We start from the raw sequence: 19,022 nt of genomic DNA, 5'->3' as shown, positions 1-19,022 counted from the left end.
ATGTGGGTTTGCTATGACAACATCTAAAAACTTAAAAGATGTCGAAGCTCTAAATTCCGACGGTTAAACAAACGAACATTTATACTTGTAGAGTCTTAAAACTTAAAAGGTAGAATATATTGTTAAAGTAATAATTTTAATATTTTGTTGCTAAAGGCATAATTGCAGAATACTGTTTAAGAACATTATAACATTTTTGGACTTTACAAATGATTTGCTTTAGACATTGTACCTTGTTGTCATAGGAATCTTTGTTTCAAAAATTAGATAACTGGGATAATTACATCATAAAAATACTGTTTTAAATGAACGTACGGACTTTCTGGTAACAATTATAGATTTCCTGCGCTTTCTAATCTTACGATATTCATTACAAAATATTTAAAATCGATAAGACAATTCAAACATGCCTAAATAATGAGCTATCAGTGACGCACGGACGGACCGACCCTAATTATAGAAAAGCTTTTCTAAATCGACTAATAATACATCACTAATAGAAAACACTTAATATATTTGAAAAGCATAAAAATATCTTTAAAATATTTTATAAATAAACATTTATGAACACTGACCAATTATCACAAACACTTACATGTACTTGAAGTTGAATTGCGTGATACAAAAAGACACTACAATTTTTTTGTATTATTTTGGAGTGTAGTGAAAACTCAAGCCCTGTTCAAATGAAATTTTTTTTTATCCTTTCAAGTTATAAACTCATAAGAAATTGATAACAGTATTTTGGTTATGGCACCGCAAGATCAAGTATTTTCAAGTATGGCTTCAAAGCCGATTAATATTCAGTGAATTATAACCGGTTCCCTGCAATACTGAAAAATCATGTATAGCATTGAATTACAGATAATTTACCAAGAATCTTCAAATAAAAATCATAAAATCAATACCAATTTTGTTAGCTTAAGCCTTCGGCCCCTTGTGTCTAACAAAACTGTTTTAAATCTTTTAATTTTTCATTCTAATATCAACGGAAAGCTGTCTATAATACGATGCGATGAATAACTATAAATGACATATTTTTGCCTTTAGAAGATCAAGATGACTACATTGTCAACTCCAACAAATTTTTGTACCATAACGTGCTTGTTGGGGGGGGGGGGGGGGGGTCAGTGATTTTGTGCTCGTCTAGGCACTTTAGGGGAACTTTTTTAACTCCAGAAATCGAGTAATAAAATATTTTTGATTAATTTTGGCAAATATGATTTTTTTCGTTAATTAACCAAATAAATCAGGCATTTGTTACAATTGTGATAAAAATAATGCGTAGTAATCATTGTAAAACCAATGATTTTTATAAATAATAAAATATATTTGGACAAGCAAATAATTTGTAAAAAAAATATTCAAAATTTATAATGGATTATCATAAAAAGATTTTTTTCTGAAATAAAAGTATTTTGTATCAAAATCTATTCTAGTTCTTAAAAAATATTATGAATGCGAATAAATATAAAAAAAGTTATAATTATTGGTTCTTTTTGAGGAAATATTATAAAAGATTTATCAAATTGGACATTTTTTTGAGATTCATCTTTAATTAAGTTAACAAAATATAGACCTCTTAAAACGTAAACTTTAAAAATATGCTTTAATAGAAAAGAAAATGAGTCTTTAATTATTAAAAAAACATACATGAAATTAGGAGTCCAGTAATTTTTTTAAAAAAGTTTCAATAAATTTGATTATTAGAAAAGTGATATAGAATAAGCTTAAAGAAATAAAAATTTGGTTCACCAGCTAAATTATGATCATAAAATTGAAAATCTGAATATGCAAAGTTCAATTAGGATTTAATAAATTGTGTTACTAACTAAAAGCTTTATAAACTAGTTTTGGGATTCTATTAATCAGAAAGCCAAATGTTCTACTTTATTTTGATAGTTTCATTATGAGGTACCTATTATAAAAATAAACTAGAAAAGGTAATAAAAATTTACCTTATCTTTTCAAGTAAAAAACTTTAGAAACTTTAAAATACAAAATTAAATTTTAAAACTTTTTGTCATGAATTTGAACAATTTATTAGATGAATTATTTCAAGCAAAAACTTGTTCATGTTATAAAAATATGAACTTTAAAAAAGAATATTAATATATAATTTTTCAAGTTAGGCATACGAGATTTGTTTAAGCAGCTGGACAAAGTATTTAAAAAATTTAGCCTTGTGACGTCATAAAAATGAGGGATTATCCATCTCTTTTTTAGGGGTTTCTTTCCCACTTCTCCTCTTATCTTTCTCATTTTTATGACGTCACATGGCTGATTTTTGAGACACTTTGTCCAGCTACTTTGTTTAAGCTCTTGAATAGAGGTGAATATTTATAGATGAGTAATTGTAATATATCGTCCCATTTACTTGTCGCATACACACATTTTGAGATAGCACAAAACAATCCTTTTTTATTTAAAAGCAAAAAATTTAATTTTAGCTACTTTGTTACAATTAATTTAATAAGGTTTGGATCTTTTCTAACAAATTTAAATCTACTTAAATTATTTGTAAATGTATTAGATGATTATCGTGGAAAAACCACCTCATTTGGATGGCTACAAAATTTTTAAAGACTTGACCAGAAGATGGGACAATTGAGTATTTTAAAAATAATACATGTTTAATATTTATGTTTAAGCAGACGGATTATAAGGAGGCTGATTTTGTGTCGGGTAGGGTGGGAAGGTTGGATTATTAGGTGCTACTGGGTATGGTAAGGCACCTCCAGATGCTGGAGGGGTGTAGGGCGGCAAAGAAGAATTGACTGCGCCCTCTGCAGGTAAATTTACACTGAGCGGTGGGTAGACATTTGTATAGCCTGGCTGGGTGGGCGGGATGGGTTCTGGCGCTGCAGTAGGATCAATTGATGGAGGATATACCGGGTAGGGTAGATTAGCAGCAGCAGCTGGCGGCGGCTGGTAACTTGGGGTAGGATGCGGTTGAAAACCTGGATTAGGAGTTATTCCGCCAGGTTGATCAGCCAAAGGCATAGCATTCACGTTATTCAAATTATTTTCATCAATGTTATCTGAGTTGTCCTCTCTCTTATTGTTTTGTCTGCGTTTCTTATAATAATATTTGTAGAAAGCATAACCGCCCACAACTACAGCAATAAACGCTAAAACATAATAAAATTCATAACTTGTTTCTTCAACGTCTTCATATTTTCCCAACTCCCAGCTGAAGCTGTCCACATCTCTACAGAAAGCTTCCTTGATATCATTCTCTGAAGCTACTTGAGGATCTATGTTAGAAAGCATGCTTGTCTCCAGAGCTTCATCAGCAGTAATGGTGGTTTTCTTTTCAAGGTCCTGAACAAGAATTTTTTTATCTGGCTGTTCTAGTTCAGTCAGTGTAGCATTAGCAGCAGTATCCACCACTGGCGAGACTGGAGTTTCATAAGTGATATTGCTACAGTCAACATTCAGGTAGAACTCACATTCAGACTTTTCAGGATTCCATTTGAAGTCAGTCCTGCAGGCACAGTTGTTGCCACCTGTGGTTTGATTCTGGCACACCATGTTGATGTCAATATTCTGGCATTCTGCAACCTCTGCGCAGGCAATGAATGGCATTTCCAGGTTTCTTGGAGGCGGAATGGCTTCTGGCCTATAGCAACCACCGGAATTCTTGACGAAGCCGTTGTTACACTCGCAGAAGCCATACTCACAGTGGGCATTGTAGGGGCAGCCTTGGTAACATTGACCTTGTCTGTAGTGGTTGTTGTAATATGGATCATGGTGCCCATAGCCATACTGGTGCATATACATCATGTGCTTGTACGTCTGGTATCTAAAACAAGAATAATTGTGTTTACATACAGCCACACTTCTTATTGCTTTAGTATAACGGATATGTTTAGATCATTTCAAAAGGTGTAATAGGTGTAAAATAAATTCATCTTCTCTCAAAGTAACAGAGAGCTGATTTAAGTTTTTCTTTCAGTGCTGTGAACAAATCCATACCTGTGATATATGCTCATCATAGCCATGCCGGTCATAGCCCCGCCCAGGAATCCAGCCCCCACTCCCAGTCCAAGTCGTTTCTGTGAGAAACCTGGCCCTCCGTAGGCGCCGATACCACCAGGAAATCTTGTGCCGAAGTTGGTTCCATAACCTTAAAAAATGCGTTAGTGTAGATTTATAGGTACTAGACTGAAATTGGAAATACTTGGTTTAGTAAACAAAAGGAATAGACCTATATTTCAACTGTATGTAAAAGCATGTAGCTGTGTTTAGTGCCCAAGGAAAATAGGGATAGGTGTCACCGCTTTTGGCCTATTCTATTAGCGTCTATTTGGAAAAAGAAAGAGAAGGGGGAAAGAAGCCCCATAGAAAAGAGAAGGAGTATAGGGTATTTCCGGACGTCAATAGAATAGGTAGGCCAAAAGCAGTGACACCTTTCCCCATTTTGCTTATATTCAGCTACCAAAAATATATAAGAAAAATCTTTACCTGGAGACCTGTAGCTGTATGGGGAGTTTCCAGCAGTGTAGGAACTTCCAAAGCTGGATGATCTAGACCCATATCCTCCATAAGTTCTAGGATTAACAAAACCTCCTCCACCCAAAGGCCTTGTTGAAGATGCTCGGTTCTGTGGCATGGTTGCCCATTGCTGCTTAGGATAACTAGTCTTACTACTGCTAGCACCCCATCCTGAAGAACGACTGCTACCAGAGCTTCCTTTAGATTTAGAGCCACCAAACCAACTACTACCACCTCTTGAGCTGCTACTTCTGCTACCCCAGCCGCCGCTGCTACGACCGCCGCCGCCTCTGCCACCACCCCCACCTCGCCCCCTTGATTCTACATGATTAAAATTAATTAACAAAACTAAAAATGTCAAAGTCACTAATGGCATTAATTTAGCCATTTTTTATATAACTTGTGATTTAAAACAATCACAATAACTAAAATAAACAGTTAATTTAACATTTTATGTAAATATTTTGTTTGTTTTATATACAGCTGATTAATTTCTGCTCTGTCCTATGTTTGATAAGTTGTATTGCGTGTTCTTGAAGGGTAGGGCAGAAACTGTCTGTACAGTATACAAAGACACACACACACACACACACACACACACACACACATACACACACACACACATACACACCCAGACACACACACACACACGGCAGTCGTAGGGTAAAGTATACACTACTAGTTGAATGTAAATATTATTGATCCTTGATATCTGTGTGTGTGTTGGTATGTGTGTGTGCGTGTGTGTGTGTGTCTGAGGCTTTCCGAAGGGCTTTCTTTTTCACCCAAAGACCTCAATTCCTTTTGTAATAAGGGGATGGGAATTAGATAAAGGGAGGAGTTATTTAAGAGAATATGAGGCCTATAATTGCTAGTAAGACCATTACCCCCCCCCCCCCTTATTTCTTATTTTTTAATAGATAAGGGTTAGGGTCTTAAAGGGACTAGAGAAGCATGTTATTGAAATACAATATGAAAGATAGGAAAATAAGGGTTTATTATGGTTTGTCCACTCGTCAAATAATGGGTGACGCCGAATAAAAGGATGTCTATGGATTTTCTAAAGACACTTTTTAAATCTATTATAACAGCATAGTATAAAGCTGATTTGAAATGTGATTGCATTATAAAAGATGACTCTAGAACTAATTGAAGCTGCTTATCGTCCGTCTCTTTTTATTTTGTAACACAAATTTCCTTGTCTACAATTTTATTCTATTATTTTATCCTGACTTGCTTTTCAGAGAAAGAGAGGGGACATTGGGCTGTTTATTACTTTAGTCCCAAAGTATTATAATAACGTTTTCCTATTTGTTGGCTCAACAACTTTGGGGACTTCAGTGAATTTTGATTGGTTGGTTTATTAAGTTGGTTTACTTTAGATCCCTGCTTTCTTTAACATTTAGATAGTTGTCATAAATGTCCAATAAGATCTCTGGTAAAACAGGATACAGGTTCACAAGGCTTATATTGGTCCTGATTTGTGTTACTTACGGTTGAGTAGTCCATGGCATAGGTTTTGGTTAGCCCGCAGGGTTTAAGCATATACAAACCCAGCCTCCAAATTTTCAATCTATTTGAAAAATAGAGTGGCTCATTGACTAAGGAACTTATAAAACACATATTTTTAAAGTTGCTATGAATGAAGTGGTTAATTTGAAATGTAATTGTCTAAATATTCAAGTTTTATTGTATTGTATTTTAATTTATTTATTACGACTGTACACTTGAATAGCACGGAAAAGCAGGGATCTAAAGGGATAAGACAATGGTCGATAATTGATGTACATCCCCAATAATATTACACAAAAATACCCATTCTGAAATTATAATAAGTTGTTGAAACGTTCGGACATTTAACTTAATTAACAATTCAATAAAAGTCCCCAAAGTTGTTAAGCCAACGAATAAGAAAACGTTATTATAAAACTTTGGGGACTAGTGTAATACACAGCCAAATGTCCCCTCCCTCCCTGACAGAGAAGCTTAAATATTTCATTTATTTAATTCTATTACTATGACTAATTCTGATTATAAAATAAATCTATTTGAACACAAAATAAACGTATAGTTCTTCCAATTATCAATTACAAAAATAAAAATTTTTTAAAAAGAATTTGTCTTAAGATTTATTATGGAATAATTCTATTGTTTGTCTTTTATGAATACAGGGAGGAATGTAAATTGCTGTGGTACCCAAAGTTTTATGATTATACCCTTTTATTCGTTGAGTGTTTTCATTAAATGTTGATTGGTTGATCCAAACTAGCAGAGTAAATTCTAATGAACCAATAGATTTGTTCTACAGAAGGGTTAATTTATATTCATCATTTGTCTAAAAACGTCTAAATTAACGAAAAGAGCTAACCGTTTCGGACGTACCCTAATTGTATAAGAAAAGCTTCGATTTAATAAATGATTAAATAAGAATAGGCTAGTACTGTTAATCAATTGAAGCAAAGAAAATAAAATTACATACATATGTTTTATAAAAACATTCACAGTTTTAGGTTTGGAAGCTACTCTATAATTCATAAGTCTGCCTGTCCGTACGTAACGCTATAGGAAAAATAATGTGATTTCTTGGTTTCTTTTTTGGTAAAGCTACCTTTTAGCAAAGTTAATCATTTATTTGTTTTGTCTCGAACCCAGTAAAAGTGTCGAACTATGACGTCAGAAAAAATTAACAATTAACCAATGAGAAACCGCTATATATTTTACCATTGGTCAATTACAGTGAATACTGGCTTCTCATTGGTTAATTTTTTTTTTCTGACGTCATAGTTCGACACTTTTACGAGGTTATTTGTCTCTCTCTGTCTGTCACGCTACAAAAGACGATTTGTCTGTTAGTCTTGATATAATTTTTTGGGGGCCACTTTACTTGTTAATGGTGACATCCTTGTATTTAACATAAGGATCCATCATCCGTGGATAACAAATTTGGCGTATTTGGAGGCATCTTAGAGATACTTAGGATTAATTAAAGAGTATTTTTAACAGTTTAAAGATTTAAAAACAAAAACACTTTACAATTTTATTGATAAACACATTTAGAAATAATTAATTATTATGTTTATTACTAAATGAGTATGAGATAACATACATTGATAGAGGCTGCGCTCCTAGCATCTAGGGGGTATGAAATCTAAGATTACAAAAAGCTTAACTATCCCAAAACTTAAATCAAAAATTAAAATAGCTTTAAACCATCCCGGGAACTTCCTTAAAAAAGAGAACTTAATAGGTCTAGTAGCTCTTAAGCTAGAGAGAGAAAAATCTTACTTTTTATTGTATTTTATACAAAGTATAATTGATAATCTTAAAAATTTGTTCCTATTTGCGGCCTTAAAAAAATGATATTCTTGAGATGGAAAATATACAAAAAAAATAACATAGTAATATTTTTTTGGTACTCTGAAAAAATTTAAGCACCACAGAACATACATATAAAATTTTTCATTTTTTCATTTTAAATTACACAAACAAAATGAAAGATGTCAATATCTCATCTATGTTCTCTCACCGTGTCCTTTGGTAAACTCCATACATAAAATAAAACTTATCCATTTTATTTTAAGCACAGCTACTCTATAAACATGACTTTAGCAACAAATTCTTTGTTTATGAACAGATTTTATAAGTTTAGAAGTCATAGATTAAACTAAAGGGTGCATCTAAATTGAAGTTTCTTGATATATTGCTTAAAAATCTAATTAGTAGTTTTATCTTAAAGTTGTTATTGGTGATCTAATTATTGTTCTTTTTAATTGTACATAAATTGAGTGTTTGATAAAGTTTTTAAAAAATTCAAATTTCTTTGATTTAAAAAATGTCAAAGCTGTTGGTTGATACCTGATTCACATTGGAAAGCACTTCAATGAATACTATTTTATAAAATAAATTTTTAGTTTGGATATTTGAGAAAATTTGTTGTTAGCAAGTTAAGGCAAATTTAAGTTTAAAAGCGTATAAGATTTTTTCTGCGAAGCTTTACAAAGTTTCTAAAAACATCAGCCATGTGACGTAATAAAAATGAGGGATTATCCATATATTATTTAGGGTTTTTATTTCCAACTTCTTCTCTCTTCCCTTATTTTTATAACGTCACACTGCTGATTTTTTGAGACACTTTGTAAAGCTTCTTCTTTGTACTTCATTATGTGGACGGATTATAAGGAGGTTGGTTGTAGACAGGATCCATTGGTGGTCCAGCGGGTCCAGAGGGGTAGGGCCGAATAGGAGCATAAGGCTGAGCTGGAGTATAAGGTTGAGTGGGAACAACTGGAGGGTAGGGTTGGGGAGCAGCAGAAGGTGGATAGGGTTGGGGGGCTCCAGATGTAGGATAGGGTTGAGGACCTGGAGGATATTGCACTAGTGGCTGAAAACCTGGCTGTGGCTGGAAACCTGGCTGTGACTGGAAACCTGGCTGTGGCTGGAAACCTGGCTGAGGCTGGAAACCTGGCTGAGGCTGGAAACCTGGCTGAGGCTGGAAACCTGGCTGGGGCTGGAAACCTGGAACTGGTACATAATCTCCTGGAGGCTGATTTGTCATAGGCATCACATTCATTGGCTGTTTATTCTCTTCAGAACTGCTGCTAGAATGGCTATTAGGGTTGTTACTATTACGAAGCTTCTTTCTTTTCTTGTAGGCTTTATAAATGAAAATAACTCCAGCTATGAATAGAATAAGAACAAGCAATCCCCATAAACTATCTTTATCATCATCTTCTTCTTCTTCATAGCCACCAAATTCCCAGCTGAAGCTGTCAACATCTCTGCAGAAAGCCTCTCTGATATCCTTTACCATAACATTGAGCGGATCAATATTTATCAACATGCTTCGCTTCATAACATCCTCAGGTGCTGTGCTGTTTGTATCAGTTTCTGTAACATTCATATTTTCATCTTCTAGTTCTGATAAAGTTATGTTAGCTGCTACATCCACAATTTGTGATACTGGTGTCTCATATGTAATTTGGCTACAATCAACGCCTAGATAGAATTCACATTCCTTCTTTTCTAGATTCCATTTAAAGTCAGTTCTACAATCACACTTTCCCCCTTGGGTTTTATTGGTACTACACACCATGTTGATGTTAATTTTCTGGCATTCATTGACAGCTTCAGTGCAGGCTATAAACGGATTGTCCAGGAAATTTTGTGGTCTTGATACAACTTCCTGTTCTGATCTGTAGCAGCCACCTGAGAACTTGGTGAATCCAGCATTACATTCACAAAAGCCATATTCACAATGGGAATTAAATGGACATCCTTGGAAACATTTGCCATTGAGGTAGAAGTTATTGTAGTAGTCATCATTATATCCAGCTCCATACTGATTTAACAACATCATGTGCTTATACATCTGATATCTAAAAAAATAATGAAATATACTTTTAACTTAAACAAAACAAATTTTGCATGAAGAAATATTTTTTTTCTACCTTTCTTTTAGTCAGATGAGTATTTTTTTTTGCACAAATACATAATTTGTTAAAAATATATAAAATATCATAATTAGACTAGCTAAAGCAGAAATGTTAAAGGACAAATACTTTTCTCAAAGAACCATTGTTCTGCAAATTATTTATTGTGAACTCAAAAAAGGAACCATTATTAAACTGCGATCCAAAAAAATGGCAAATCTGAATTTGCAGAATAGCAGCTTTAATATTCATTTAGGATGATTTTACTGTAAATATAAAATGTAGATGCAGCTTTTGGTTACAAGTCTCCATCGTTAATTTTTTAGTAATCAGCACCAATGAAGCACAAGATCTCAAAAAACAGCCTTATGGTTCAAAACTGGTGAACCAAAAAGATTTGCAAATCCAAAACAAATCAATGGATAAACGATTTTTTTGCACTTTTCTCCTGTTTTAAAGATTGATTCTGATAAATTAACATTTTTTAATGGGTTTATGCATTAATTATTATGAAATATAGTATAAGGTAGAAATTAATAATTTTTAAAAAAAGAAATATTACAAAAAAAGAAATTCCACCCCTATCACTTTAGAGGTCAGCTGCTGGCCTCCAGTTTAATGGATGTAGCCTAATACATGTTAAAGATAAAAAATAACCTGAAAAGTATACAAAAATGCTTTTTAATGTGTTAAAAAAAATTCAAATTCTTGATTTTGAGGATGATGACCTTTCAGATGCTCCTATTGGTGATGATGGTGAGCCAAATGTCATGCCCATTACAACAACTTGTCTATCAACCTATGTAATTTATCAGAATCAATCTTTAAAACAAGAGAAAAGTGCAAAAAAAATCATTTTTTCCATTGATTTGTTTTGGATTTGCATATCTTTTTGGTTCACCAGTTTTTAACAAAATGCTGTTTTTGAGATCTTGTGCTTCATTGGTGCTGATTAATGAAAAATTAACAGTGGAAACTTGTAACCAAAAGCTGCATCTACATTTTATATTTACAGTAAAATCATCCTAAATGAATATTTAAGCTGCTATGCTACAAATTCAGATTTGCCTATTTTTTTGGTTTGCAGTTTAGTTACCAGCAGCTGCACCCCTATCATCTAGATGCTCTATATTTATAGAGGATTTAAGTCTAAATACTAAAACAATCCCAGGACCTTTGTGAAGTAGTTATTTAAATCTTAAGCTTCAGACACAAAAACCTTTCTTCTTTATATGATAGGATAACTATAAATTCAAAGTAACCTGTGATAAACACCCATCATAGCCACACCAGTGAGAGGGCCTTCTAGAAAGCCAGCACCTACACCCAGGCCGAGCAATTTCTTGGAAAATCCCTTACTTCCATAAGCACCCACACCACCATTGAATCTGGTTCCAAAATTTGTTCCATATCCATTAGATCTGTAGCTGTAGCGAGGTTTTCTGTAACTATGCCTAACACTGCTACCCCATGATGATCTATGCCCATAGCCTCCATAAGTGTTTGGACTAACGTATCCTCCACCAAGCGGTTTAGATGCACTTGCCAAGGACTGCTTTGGATAGCTGTTGCTGCTGTAACCTCCACTACTGCTGCTATAACTGCCTCTGTTGCTGCTTGAAGTCCACTGCTGTTTGGGATAGTTACCACTGCTGCTACTATGACTGCTACCACTACTTGATCCCCACTGTTGTTTGGGATAGTTACCACTACTGCTACTATGACTGCTGCTGCCGCTGCTTGAGCCCCACTGCTGTTTTGGATAGGAGCCACTGCTGCTTCTACTGCTAGAGCTACTACTACTTCCCCATGATTGTTTGGGATAGGATCCGCTGCTGCTACTTGCACCCCAGCCACGACTACTGCTGCTGCTACTACTTCGACTGCTGCTGCTGCTACTACTGCGGCTGCTACTTGACCCCCAGCCCCGTCCTCCCTCTACATGATTTAAATTAATCGAGATCACTAGCACCAGCAATGAAACGACAAAAAGCCATTTCATCATTTTGGTTATATATCACAATAAAATAAATGTAAAAAACTTAAAAGAGTTACATTTATAAGTGTTTGTATTGATCACAGCTGATTTGAATCTGCTTTTAAAGCAAGGCTGGCTCGTATTGCTTCGCTTGCATGAGATATTTGCAAAACGCCAACCCGCTTTACTCACTGCCCCTCTAACTACCATCTCTGGCTCTCCAAATTACCCCTTTTCTGCTTGCGGATAGACTGGCTACTGTCAGGGAGGCAAAGTGCAATGGATAATAATTTATCTACATTTCTCTATCAACATGTATAAAGGCTACCAGTGGAAGACTATTACATACTACGATTGGGGAAAATAATTTTATCCAAAATTGTCGTATCCCTGCATCCCAGGACTGTAGTACACTTTTCCTCACCAGGAAAATTTCTATAAAATATTTTGTTAGTTCGTCTTATCGTAATCTGTGTGTCTGCTGTATAAGGGTTACTATGAACAAAAAGACGGGCGGACGTAAACTAGCGATCAAGCGGCTTTCATTAGAACTATCTTTTCCCCGAAATTTTATGCACATTATCATAGGTTGGCTTCAAAACCGATCAATATCCTCTGGATTAGAACCAGTTCTAAGCCATGCTGAAAAATCATATATAATATCGCATTACAGACAATTTTCCACATATATTGAAATTAAAATTACAAAAGTGGTTTTAATCTTATGATTTTTAATTTTGATATCTGCGGAAAGCTGTCTACAATACTATGCGATATATAACTATTTTAAATTTCAAAGGAAAATTATTTAAAACAAACTTGGTAAAAACTATTATTTTGTACTTTTTTAGTTTTTTTTTGTCTTCAAAATAGAATTATTTTATTTGTAAATAAAACGCATATAGAAAAACAACAGAGAAAGGCACTGAAAAGACTTTTTTTCAGTGAAAATTTCTATGATCAAGATTTAATCTTACTGCGTATAAGCAAAACAAGTACTGTTGTGTCCATAAGCGGAGCACACATCAGATAAAACTCATTTGAAATTAGAAAATTTATGCTTAACAATTATTTTAAATATATATTTTGTTATATTTAAATGTAAGTCAGGGAAATGTAGCGTAATTAAATGTTGCAACCTTTGTACACTCAACCGAATGAATTAACCAATCAAAATTCAATAAAAGTCCCCAAAGTTGTTAAGGAAGCGTTATTATAAAACTTTGGGGACTAGTGTAATAAATAGGCCATTGTCCCCACCCTCCCTGTATGTAAGTACAGAAATTGAATGAATATAAGAAGATAAAAAATATTAATAATCCTATAATATCAAAATTATATTCTAAAGGTGCTTCGACCCTAGCATCTAAAGGCTCTGTAATCTGAATCTTTCATCAAAAACTTTCTTCCAAAAATGAAATATCCCAAAAACTATCCAAGAATTTAAGTGTGCTGCTTCAATAAAATTAAAAATTCTACTAGTTCAGATGTTGGAAAAAAATTAACGGAAAAACTAAAATTAGAATTTTAGGTAAAGAAGCTTCTGTATAGTATAAATAGTTCAGGGAATGGGCTCATTATTACACTGGTCCCCAAAGTTTTATAATAATGTTTTCTTATTTGTTGGCTTTTTAACTTTTGGGACTTTCATATCCTAATTCATTTAGTTGAGTGTTCAAACTTTCCAACCACTAATTTTATTCTACATCTGGGGTAATTTTGTTTATCATCATTAGGTATATACACCCATTTATTAAACATTGTCTTATCTCTTTAAATAGCTGATAAATAAGACTCTTTCGCTCATAACTTTATATCATGCGCTAATATCTATATCTTCCATTTAATTTAACAACTTTGGATTAACAACTTTTGGGACTTTGATATCTTAATTTATTTAGTTGAGTGTTCAAACTTTCCAACTACTAATTTTATTCTACATACGAGGGTTATTTTGTTTATCATCATTAGGAACATACAGCAATTTATCGACTGTTGTCTTATCTCTTTAGATCGCTGATAAATAAGACTCTTTCGCTCATAATAGTCTTATAATTTTATATCATGCGCTAATATCTATATCTTCCATTTAATTTTCTTTATTGTCATGGTTTTAAAAATGAAAGTATTTAGGTCATACAACTTGTGGACATGATCACCCTTGTAAAATAAATCTTTTACTTAAAGATTAATTGTCACACATTTAGAAACACAGAATCTTGGAATATTACCTTTTTAAGAGTTTTCCTCATATATTATTAAATCAAGGATGATAACACCCCAAAAAGTAAAGATAACATTTAAGTAAAGGAACATTAACAAATAAAGAGTAATACTCAACATCACTTATAACATTGTGCCAAATAGTCTTAAGAATCAAAAATGCCAAAAAAATTGAATTTGAAAATAATATCACAAATAAAAAAAAATGTGTGAAATATGGAAATACGGACTTTCTGGTAATGATTATAGAGTGGTTAAATTTCACAGTTTGTACAGGAATTATAATGCAAAGTTTGAATTCGATAGGACGATACTAAAAGTCTAAATTACAATAAGAGATATCCCTATAATGTAGAAATGCTTTTCACGTAATGTAAGTTTACGTATCAAAGTTATCAAAATTCAACAAAAATTTAAAATTATACAGAATTAATACTTTTGAAAACACAGAAGCCTAAACAAGGTTTTAAACTGAAATTATCCCCTAATTAAGTCGCTATGTTGTTGTAACCTGATGATGATTCCTGAAACAATTAGGTTAAATTAATACAATACAAGCTACTCCATGAGCTATTATATCAAATTTTGCTTTGTTTGGCACTATACTCGGTTTTTTATTTGATTAATTAAAAGAGGAAATAGGGAGGGAGGCGCTTTTCAAACAAACGCCTATGCTTACAAAAACAAAAAAAAAGGTTTATTTTTTTATATTTTAGTTGGAGTTAGTTTGCGACAAACAATGGCTGGTATCTACTTCTACTTCTATGTTCTATGTTGGGAGTTTAATAGGTAATCAATTTTGTTATCTACCCGTTTCATATTCATTGTTAAATTGTTCTGCATTTGTTATCAGGGTTTATGATAACAAGGATAACAGAATACAAACGAACATTGACAAATATAGAATTGCAATATTTTAGAAAATATTCGCTTCTTAAAAACTATTTAACCAATAGAAATAATAATATATAAGATAATTAGACCTATTTGTTAGCTATGTATCTTTAATTGGGAGATAAATACACCTTACTTGCAGAGAATAGTAACTTAAAATTATTTTTCATTCCAATGCAAAAGAAACAGGATGTCTATCTGAATGTCTCTGTGTATCGTAGGATCTCGCTTACCGCTCGAATCCAGGTGTAGGGAAGGTTTTAAACCATTTGGGATAAGGGTACAACCTCAATCGCAAGAGCAATTGCCCCTTAAATAATCTAGATCGCCCATTTTTTTTTTGATTATAAAAAAATTAAAGTGTAAGGTAAACTTACAACCCATCCCAACTTCTTCAATTGCTCTAAGAGGTCTCTAGGGGGCGTAGGGGCTGGTGGATAATACAGGAAATGTTTAGGAAACGTGATGTTTGGAGCTGTGGCTGATAAATATGGACGTAGACCCTGTTTCTTCATCATGTTAACTATTGAGGTAATATCAGGGAGGCAGGGCACATTGGGATATTTATTACACTAGTTCCCAAAGTTTTATATTACCGTTTTCTTATTCGTTGGCTTAACAACTTTGGGGACTATTTGAATTAAGTTGAGTGTTCAGGCATTTCAACCACTAATTGTAATCTACAGAAAGGGTAATTTTGTTTATCATCATTGGGAATGTACAACAATTTATCGGCCATTGCCTTATCCATTTAGATCCCTATGTAAATTACAGGATGATATTCTATTGTAAAAAATAAAGAAAATTCAGTTTGTCTGCAACTGCAGGTTGTAATCTAACTGCTGGCAGCTGCAGCTGAACAAATTTCAACCGAAGAAAGCTGACATGATTGGCGGCTTCGGCTGTTCTTAATTCTTAAAAACGTTCACAAATTAGTTGCTTCAGATTGTCCGAAAATTATACTGAATATGCGGGTTTTAAAAATGAATGAAATTTGAAAAGGCTGGCTTTACATTTCTTTACATTTATTTGCTTTTTTATTTTACTTTCTGCGGAAAACTGTTATCATACTATTTGTATTATTTAGGTAATCTTGAGCATTGCCATGGCATTTTCTCCAAATTATATTGCCTACACTGTTATAAGGTAACTTTAATCTTAAATAAAAAAAACTACCCCCAAAATTTTTTTTATATTTTTTTTTTGTAAAATCTCAGTAACTTTTGAACAAATTGGGCTCTACTCTTCTGGGAATATACCTACAGGTCTTCTGGTAGCTTCTGTCATGTTAAACCCATCTGTTATTTATGGAATAGAAAAATATCTGTTATTTCGTAACAAATGTGTACACTTTTTATCCAATAATGTGGTCGGATATTATATTTTTTATTTTTTATATGTTTATTGTATAAATGTATAATTTTTTTTTGTAGGACAATAAATGGATTGACGTTTCCAGCACTCTTCCAAATTCCATTCATTTTATGTAAGTATTCTTTATACTAATACTTGAAGGTTAAGTATTTATTGATTGAAACCCTCTCGTTGTTAGGGAGGTGATAGGTTCGAATCCTATTGAAACCGCGACAGGAATTCAACAGTTGTCCCTATAAGATTAACAAGAAAAAATTGGGATGCGCGACATTACCAGTAATAATAGGGGGTATACCTTCGCCCAACACAGGCTACCCTACCATACACACTTAGGACTTTCATATAAAGGTTGGGCATTGTTCAATGTTCAATGAAAGGGTTGGTTGTCTGCAATAGATGGGACGTTACTGCCTCAGTGTCTACAATAAAGTCTGAGCCTACGTTGTTATTACCGTCCTCAGAGGTATTAATCAGGTATATGAATCCAGTGGTAGTTGGTCTAGTCTTTACAACTATTTTTACGTCTGATTAATTTTTTAACAATTTTAAGCTTTTACCACATATGATTTATAGAAATATTTAAGTATACTTGGAGGAAATTAGTAATCTAATCCTTTACAAATTAAAAATGATAAATTATAAAAAGAGACTTGATCGTAATTACGCCAAATTTTCCCATATTTAAAGGATATTTTAGCCAGCTACAAGTTTCACTTTATTAGAGTAAAATGTACTGTAACGGTTTTAACGGCCGGCTGATATAATATGATTTTAGGTTTAGAGATTCTTGGACCCGCCTATCGTACAATGGCTGGCATGACCCTTTGTCTCGTATTTGCTGTTGCTTTGATGATATTAGCAGGTAATTAGTAGTCCAGTTACGTTACTCTTTAAAGACTGGTATGACCATGTGTCTCGTATTTGCTGTTGCTTTGATGATATTAGCAGGTACTTAGTAGTCCAGTTACTCTATTGTGACTGGTATGACCCTTTGTCTCGTATTTGCTGTTGCTTTGGTGATATTAGCAGGTACTTAGTAGTCCAGTTACGTTACTCTTTAAAGACTGGTATGACCATGTGTCTCGTATTTGCTGTTGCTTTGATGATATTAGCAGGTACTTAGTAGTCCAGTTACTCTATTGTGACTGGTATGACCCTATGTCTCGTATTTGCTGTTGCTTTGGTGATATTAGCAGGTACTTAGTAGTCCAGTTACGTTACTCTTTAAAGACTGGTATGACCATGTGTCTCGTATTTGCTGTTGCTTTGATGATATTAGCAGGTACTTAGTAGTCCAGTTACTCTATAATGATTGGTATGACCCTATGTCTCGTATTTGCTGTTGCTTTGGTGATATTAGCAGGTACTTAGTAGTCCAGTTACGTTACTCTTTAAAGACTGGTATGACCATGTGTCTCGTATTTGCTGTTGCTTTGATGATATTAGCAGGTACTTAGTAGTCCAGTTACTCTATTGTGACTGGTATGACCCTTTGTCTCGTATTTGCTGTTGCTTTGGTGATATTAGCAGGTACTTAGTAGTCCAGTTACGTTACTCTTTAAAGACTGGTATGACCATGTGTCTCGTATTTGCTGTTGCTTTGATGATATTAGCAGGTACTTAGTAGTCCAGTTACTCTATTGTGACTGGTATGACCCTATGTCTCGTATTTGCTGTTGCTTTGGTGATATTAGCAGGTACTTAGTAGTCCAGTTACGTTACTCTTTAAAGACTGGTATGACCATGTGTCTCGTATTTGCTGTTGCTTTGATGATATTAGCAGGTACTTAGTAGTCCAGTTACTCTATAATGATTGGTATGACCCTATGTCTCGTATTTGCTGTTGCTTTGGTGATATTAGCAGGTACTTAGTAGTCCAGTTACGTTACTCTTTAAAGACTGGTATGACCATGTGTCTCGTATTTGCTGTTGCTTTGATGATATTAGCAGGTACTTAGTAGTCCAGTTACTCTATAATGATTGGTATGACCCTATGTCTCGTATTTGCTGTTGCTTTGATGATATTAGCAGGTACTTAGTAGTCCAGTTACTCTATAATGATTGGTATGACCCTATATCTCGTATTTGCTGTTGGTTTGATGATATTAGCAGGTACTTAGTGGTGCAGTTACTCTATAATGACTGGTATGACCCTATGTCTCGTATTTGCTGGTGATTAGATGATATTAGCAGGTACTTAGTGGTGCAGTAACTCTATAACTAGGTCATGGCCATATGTCTCATATTTGATGTTACTTTGATGATCTTAGCAGGTACTAAGTATTACAGTTACCCTATATTGGCTGGCATGACCCTGTGTCTCGTATTTGCTTTGATTTTTTTTTTGATTTTTCTCTCATGGCTTTATTTATGATTGATTTCGCTGGATTAGAAATGGTACTGGGCCATACTGAAAAACCATGTACCGAGAAAAATTGTCTATAATAGGATGCGATATATAACTTTAAATTTCCAGAATCAACGTTTTTTACAAAATGAATAAATCTTTTTATCATTATTATCATTACAAATAGTACACCAATATTATTTTAATTTTTATTATCATTAATTAGGCTAATTTTAATTAGAATTACAGCTACTTTCATAACAATTCTTCTTAAACGTCA

General features: G+C 33.6%; 3 protein-coding genes across 6 annotated transcripts in view; 1 reads left to right on the top strand and 2 right to left on the bottom strand.

Annotated features, from left to right (window-relative positions):
- LOC145322554 (organic cation transporter 1-like) overlaps positions 1-19,022 on the top strand; it is a 52,861-nt gene that overhangs the window by 13,996 nt on the left and 19,843 nt on the right. For all 4 annotated transcript variants that reach the window (XM_080164656.1, XM_080164657.1, XM_080164659.1 and 1 more), the window contains 5 exons: positions 14,844-14,916; positions 15,479-15,552; positions 16,109-16,167; positions 16,455-16,507; positions 17,171-17,257. In XM_080164656.1, the coding sequence (XP_080020782.1) occupies positions 14,844-14,916; positions 15,479-15,552; positions 16,109-16,167; positions 16,455-16,507; positions 17,171-17,257 (346 nt within the window). The remainder of the gene's footprint in view (positions 1-14,843; positions 14,917-15,478; positions 15,553-16,108; positions 16,168-16,454; positions 16,508-17,170; positions 17,258-19,022) is intronic.
- On the bottom strand, positions 498-5,050 carry LOC145322556 (uncharacterized). Its single transcript, XM_080164660.1, has 3 exons — positions 4,468-5,050; positions 3,979-4,129; positions 498-3,805 (listed from the first exon to the last, which is right to left on the bottom strand). Exons 1-3 carry the CDS (start codon positions 4,883-4,885, stop codon positions 2,647-2,649), a joined length of 1,728 nt encoding a protein of 575 aa, XP_080020786.1. The 5' UTR covers positions 4,886-5,050; the 3' UTR covers positions 498-2,646.
- LOC145323362 (uncharacterized) lies at positions 7,610-12,031 on the bottom strand. Its single transcript, XM_080165791.1, has 2 exons — positions 11,189-12,031; positions 7,610-9,872 (listed from the first exon to the last, which is right to left on the bottom strand). The coding sequence occupies exons 1-2, from the start codon at positions 11,929-11,931 to the stop codon at positions 8,657-8,659; spliced, it is 1,959 nt and encodes a 652-aa protein (XP_080021917.1). The 5' UTR covers positions 11,932-12,031; the 3' UTR covers positions 7,610-8,656.

The sequence above is a fragment of the Acartia tonsa genome, chromosome 6 (assembly GCF_053477335.1).
Source record: "Acartia tonsa isolate MP-2025a chromosome 6, ASM5347733v1, whole genome shotgun sequence".
NCBI classification, from domain to species: domain Eukaryota; kingdom Metazoa; phylum Arthropoda; class Copepoda; order Calanoida; family Acartiidae; genus Acartia; species Acartia tonsa.
Note: the sequence above shows the minus strand (reverse complement) of the source record. Positions and strands in the feature narration are given on the sequence as shown.

What these genes read in the sequence shown, in the direction of transcription:
- LOC145322556 (XM_080164660.1), bottom strand. Translation starts at nt 4,885, where the DNA reads ATGGCTAAATTAATGCCATTAGTGACTTTGACATTTTTAGTTTTGTTA. An exon ending in ATACAGCTACAGGTCTCCAG is followed by an intron (nt 4,130 to 4,467) that starts GTAAAGATTTTT and finishes GCATTTTTTAAG; the next exon opens with GTTATGGAACCAACTTCGGC. An exon ending in ATGATGAGCATATATCACAG is followed by an intron (nt 3,806 to 3,978) that starts GTATGGATTTGT and finishes TTCTTGTTTTAG; the next exon opens with ATACCAGACGTACAAGCACA.
- LOC145323362 (XM_080165791.1), bottom strand. Translation starts at nt 11,931, where the DNA reads ATGATGAAATGGCTTTTTGTCGTTTCATTGCTGGTGCTAGTGATCTCG. An exon ending in ATGATGGGTGTTTATCACAG is followed by an intron (nt 9,873 to 11,188) that starts GTTACTTTGAAT and finishes TTATTTTTTTAG; the next exon opens with ATATCAGATGTATAAGCACA.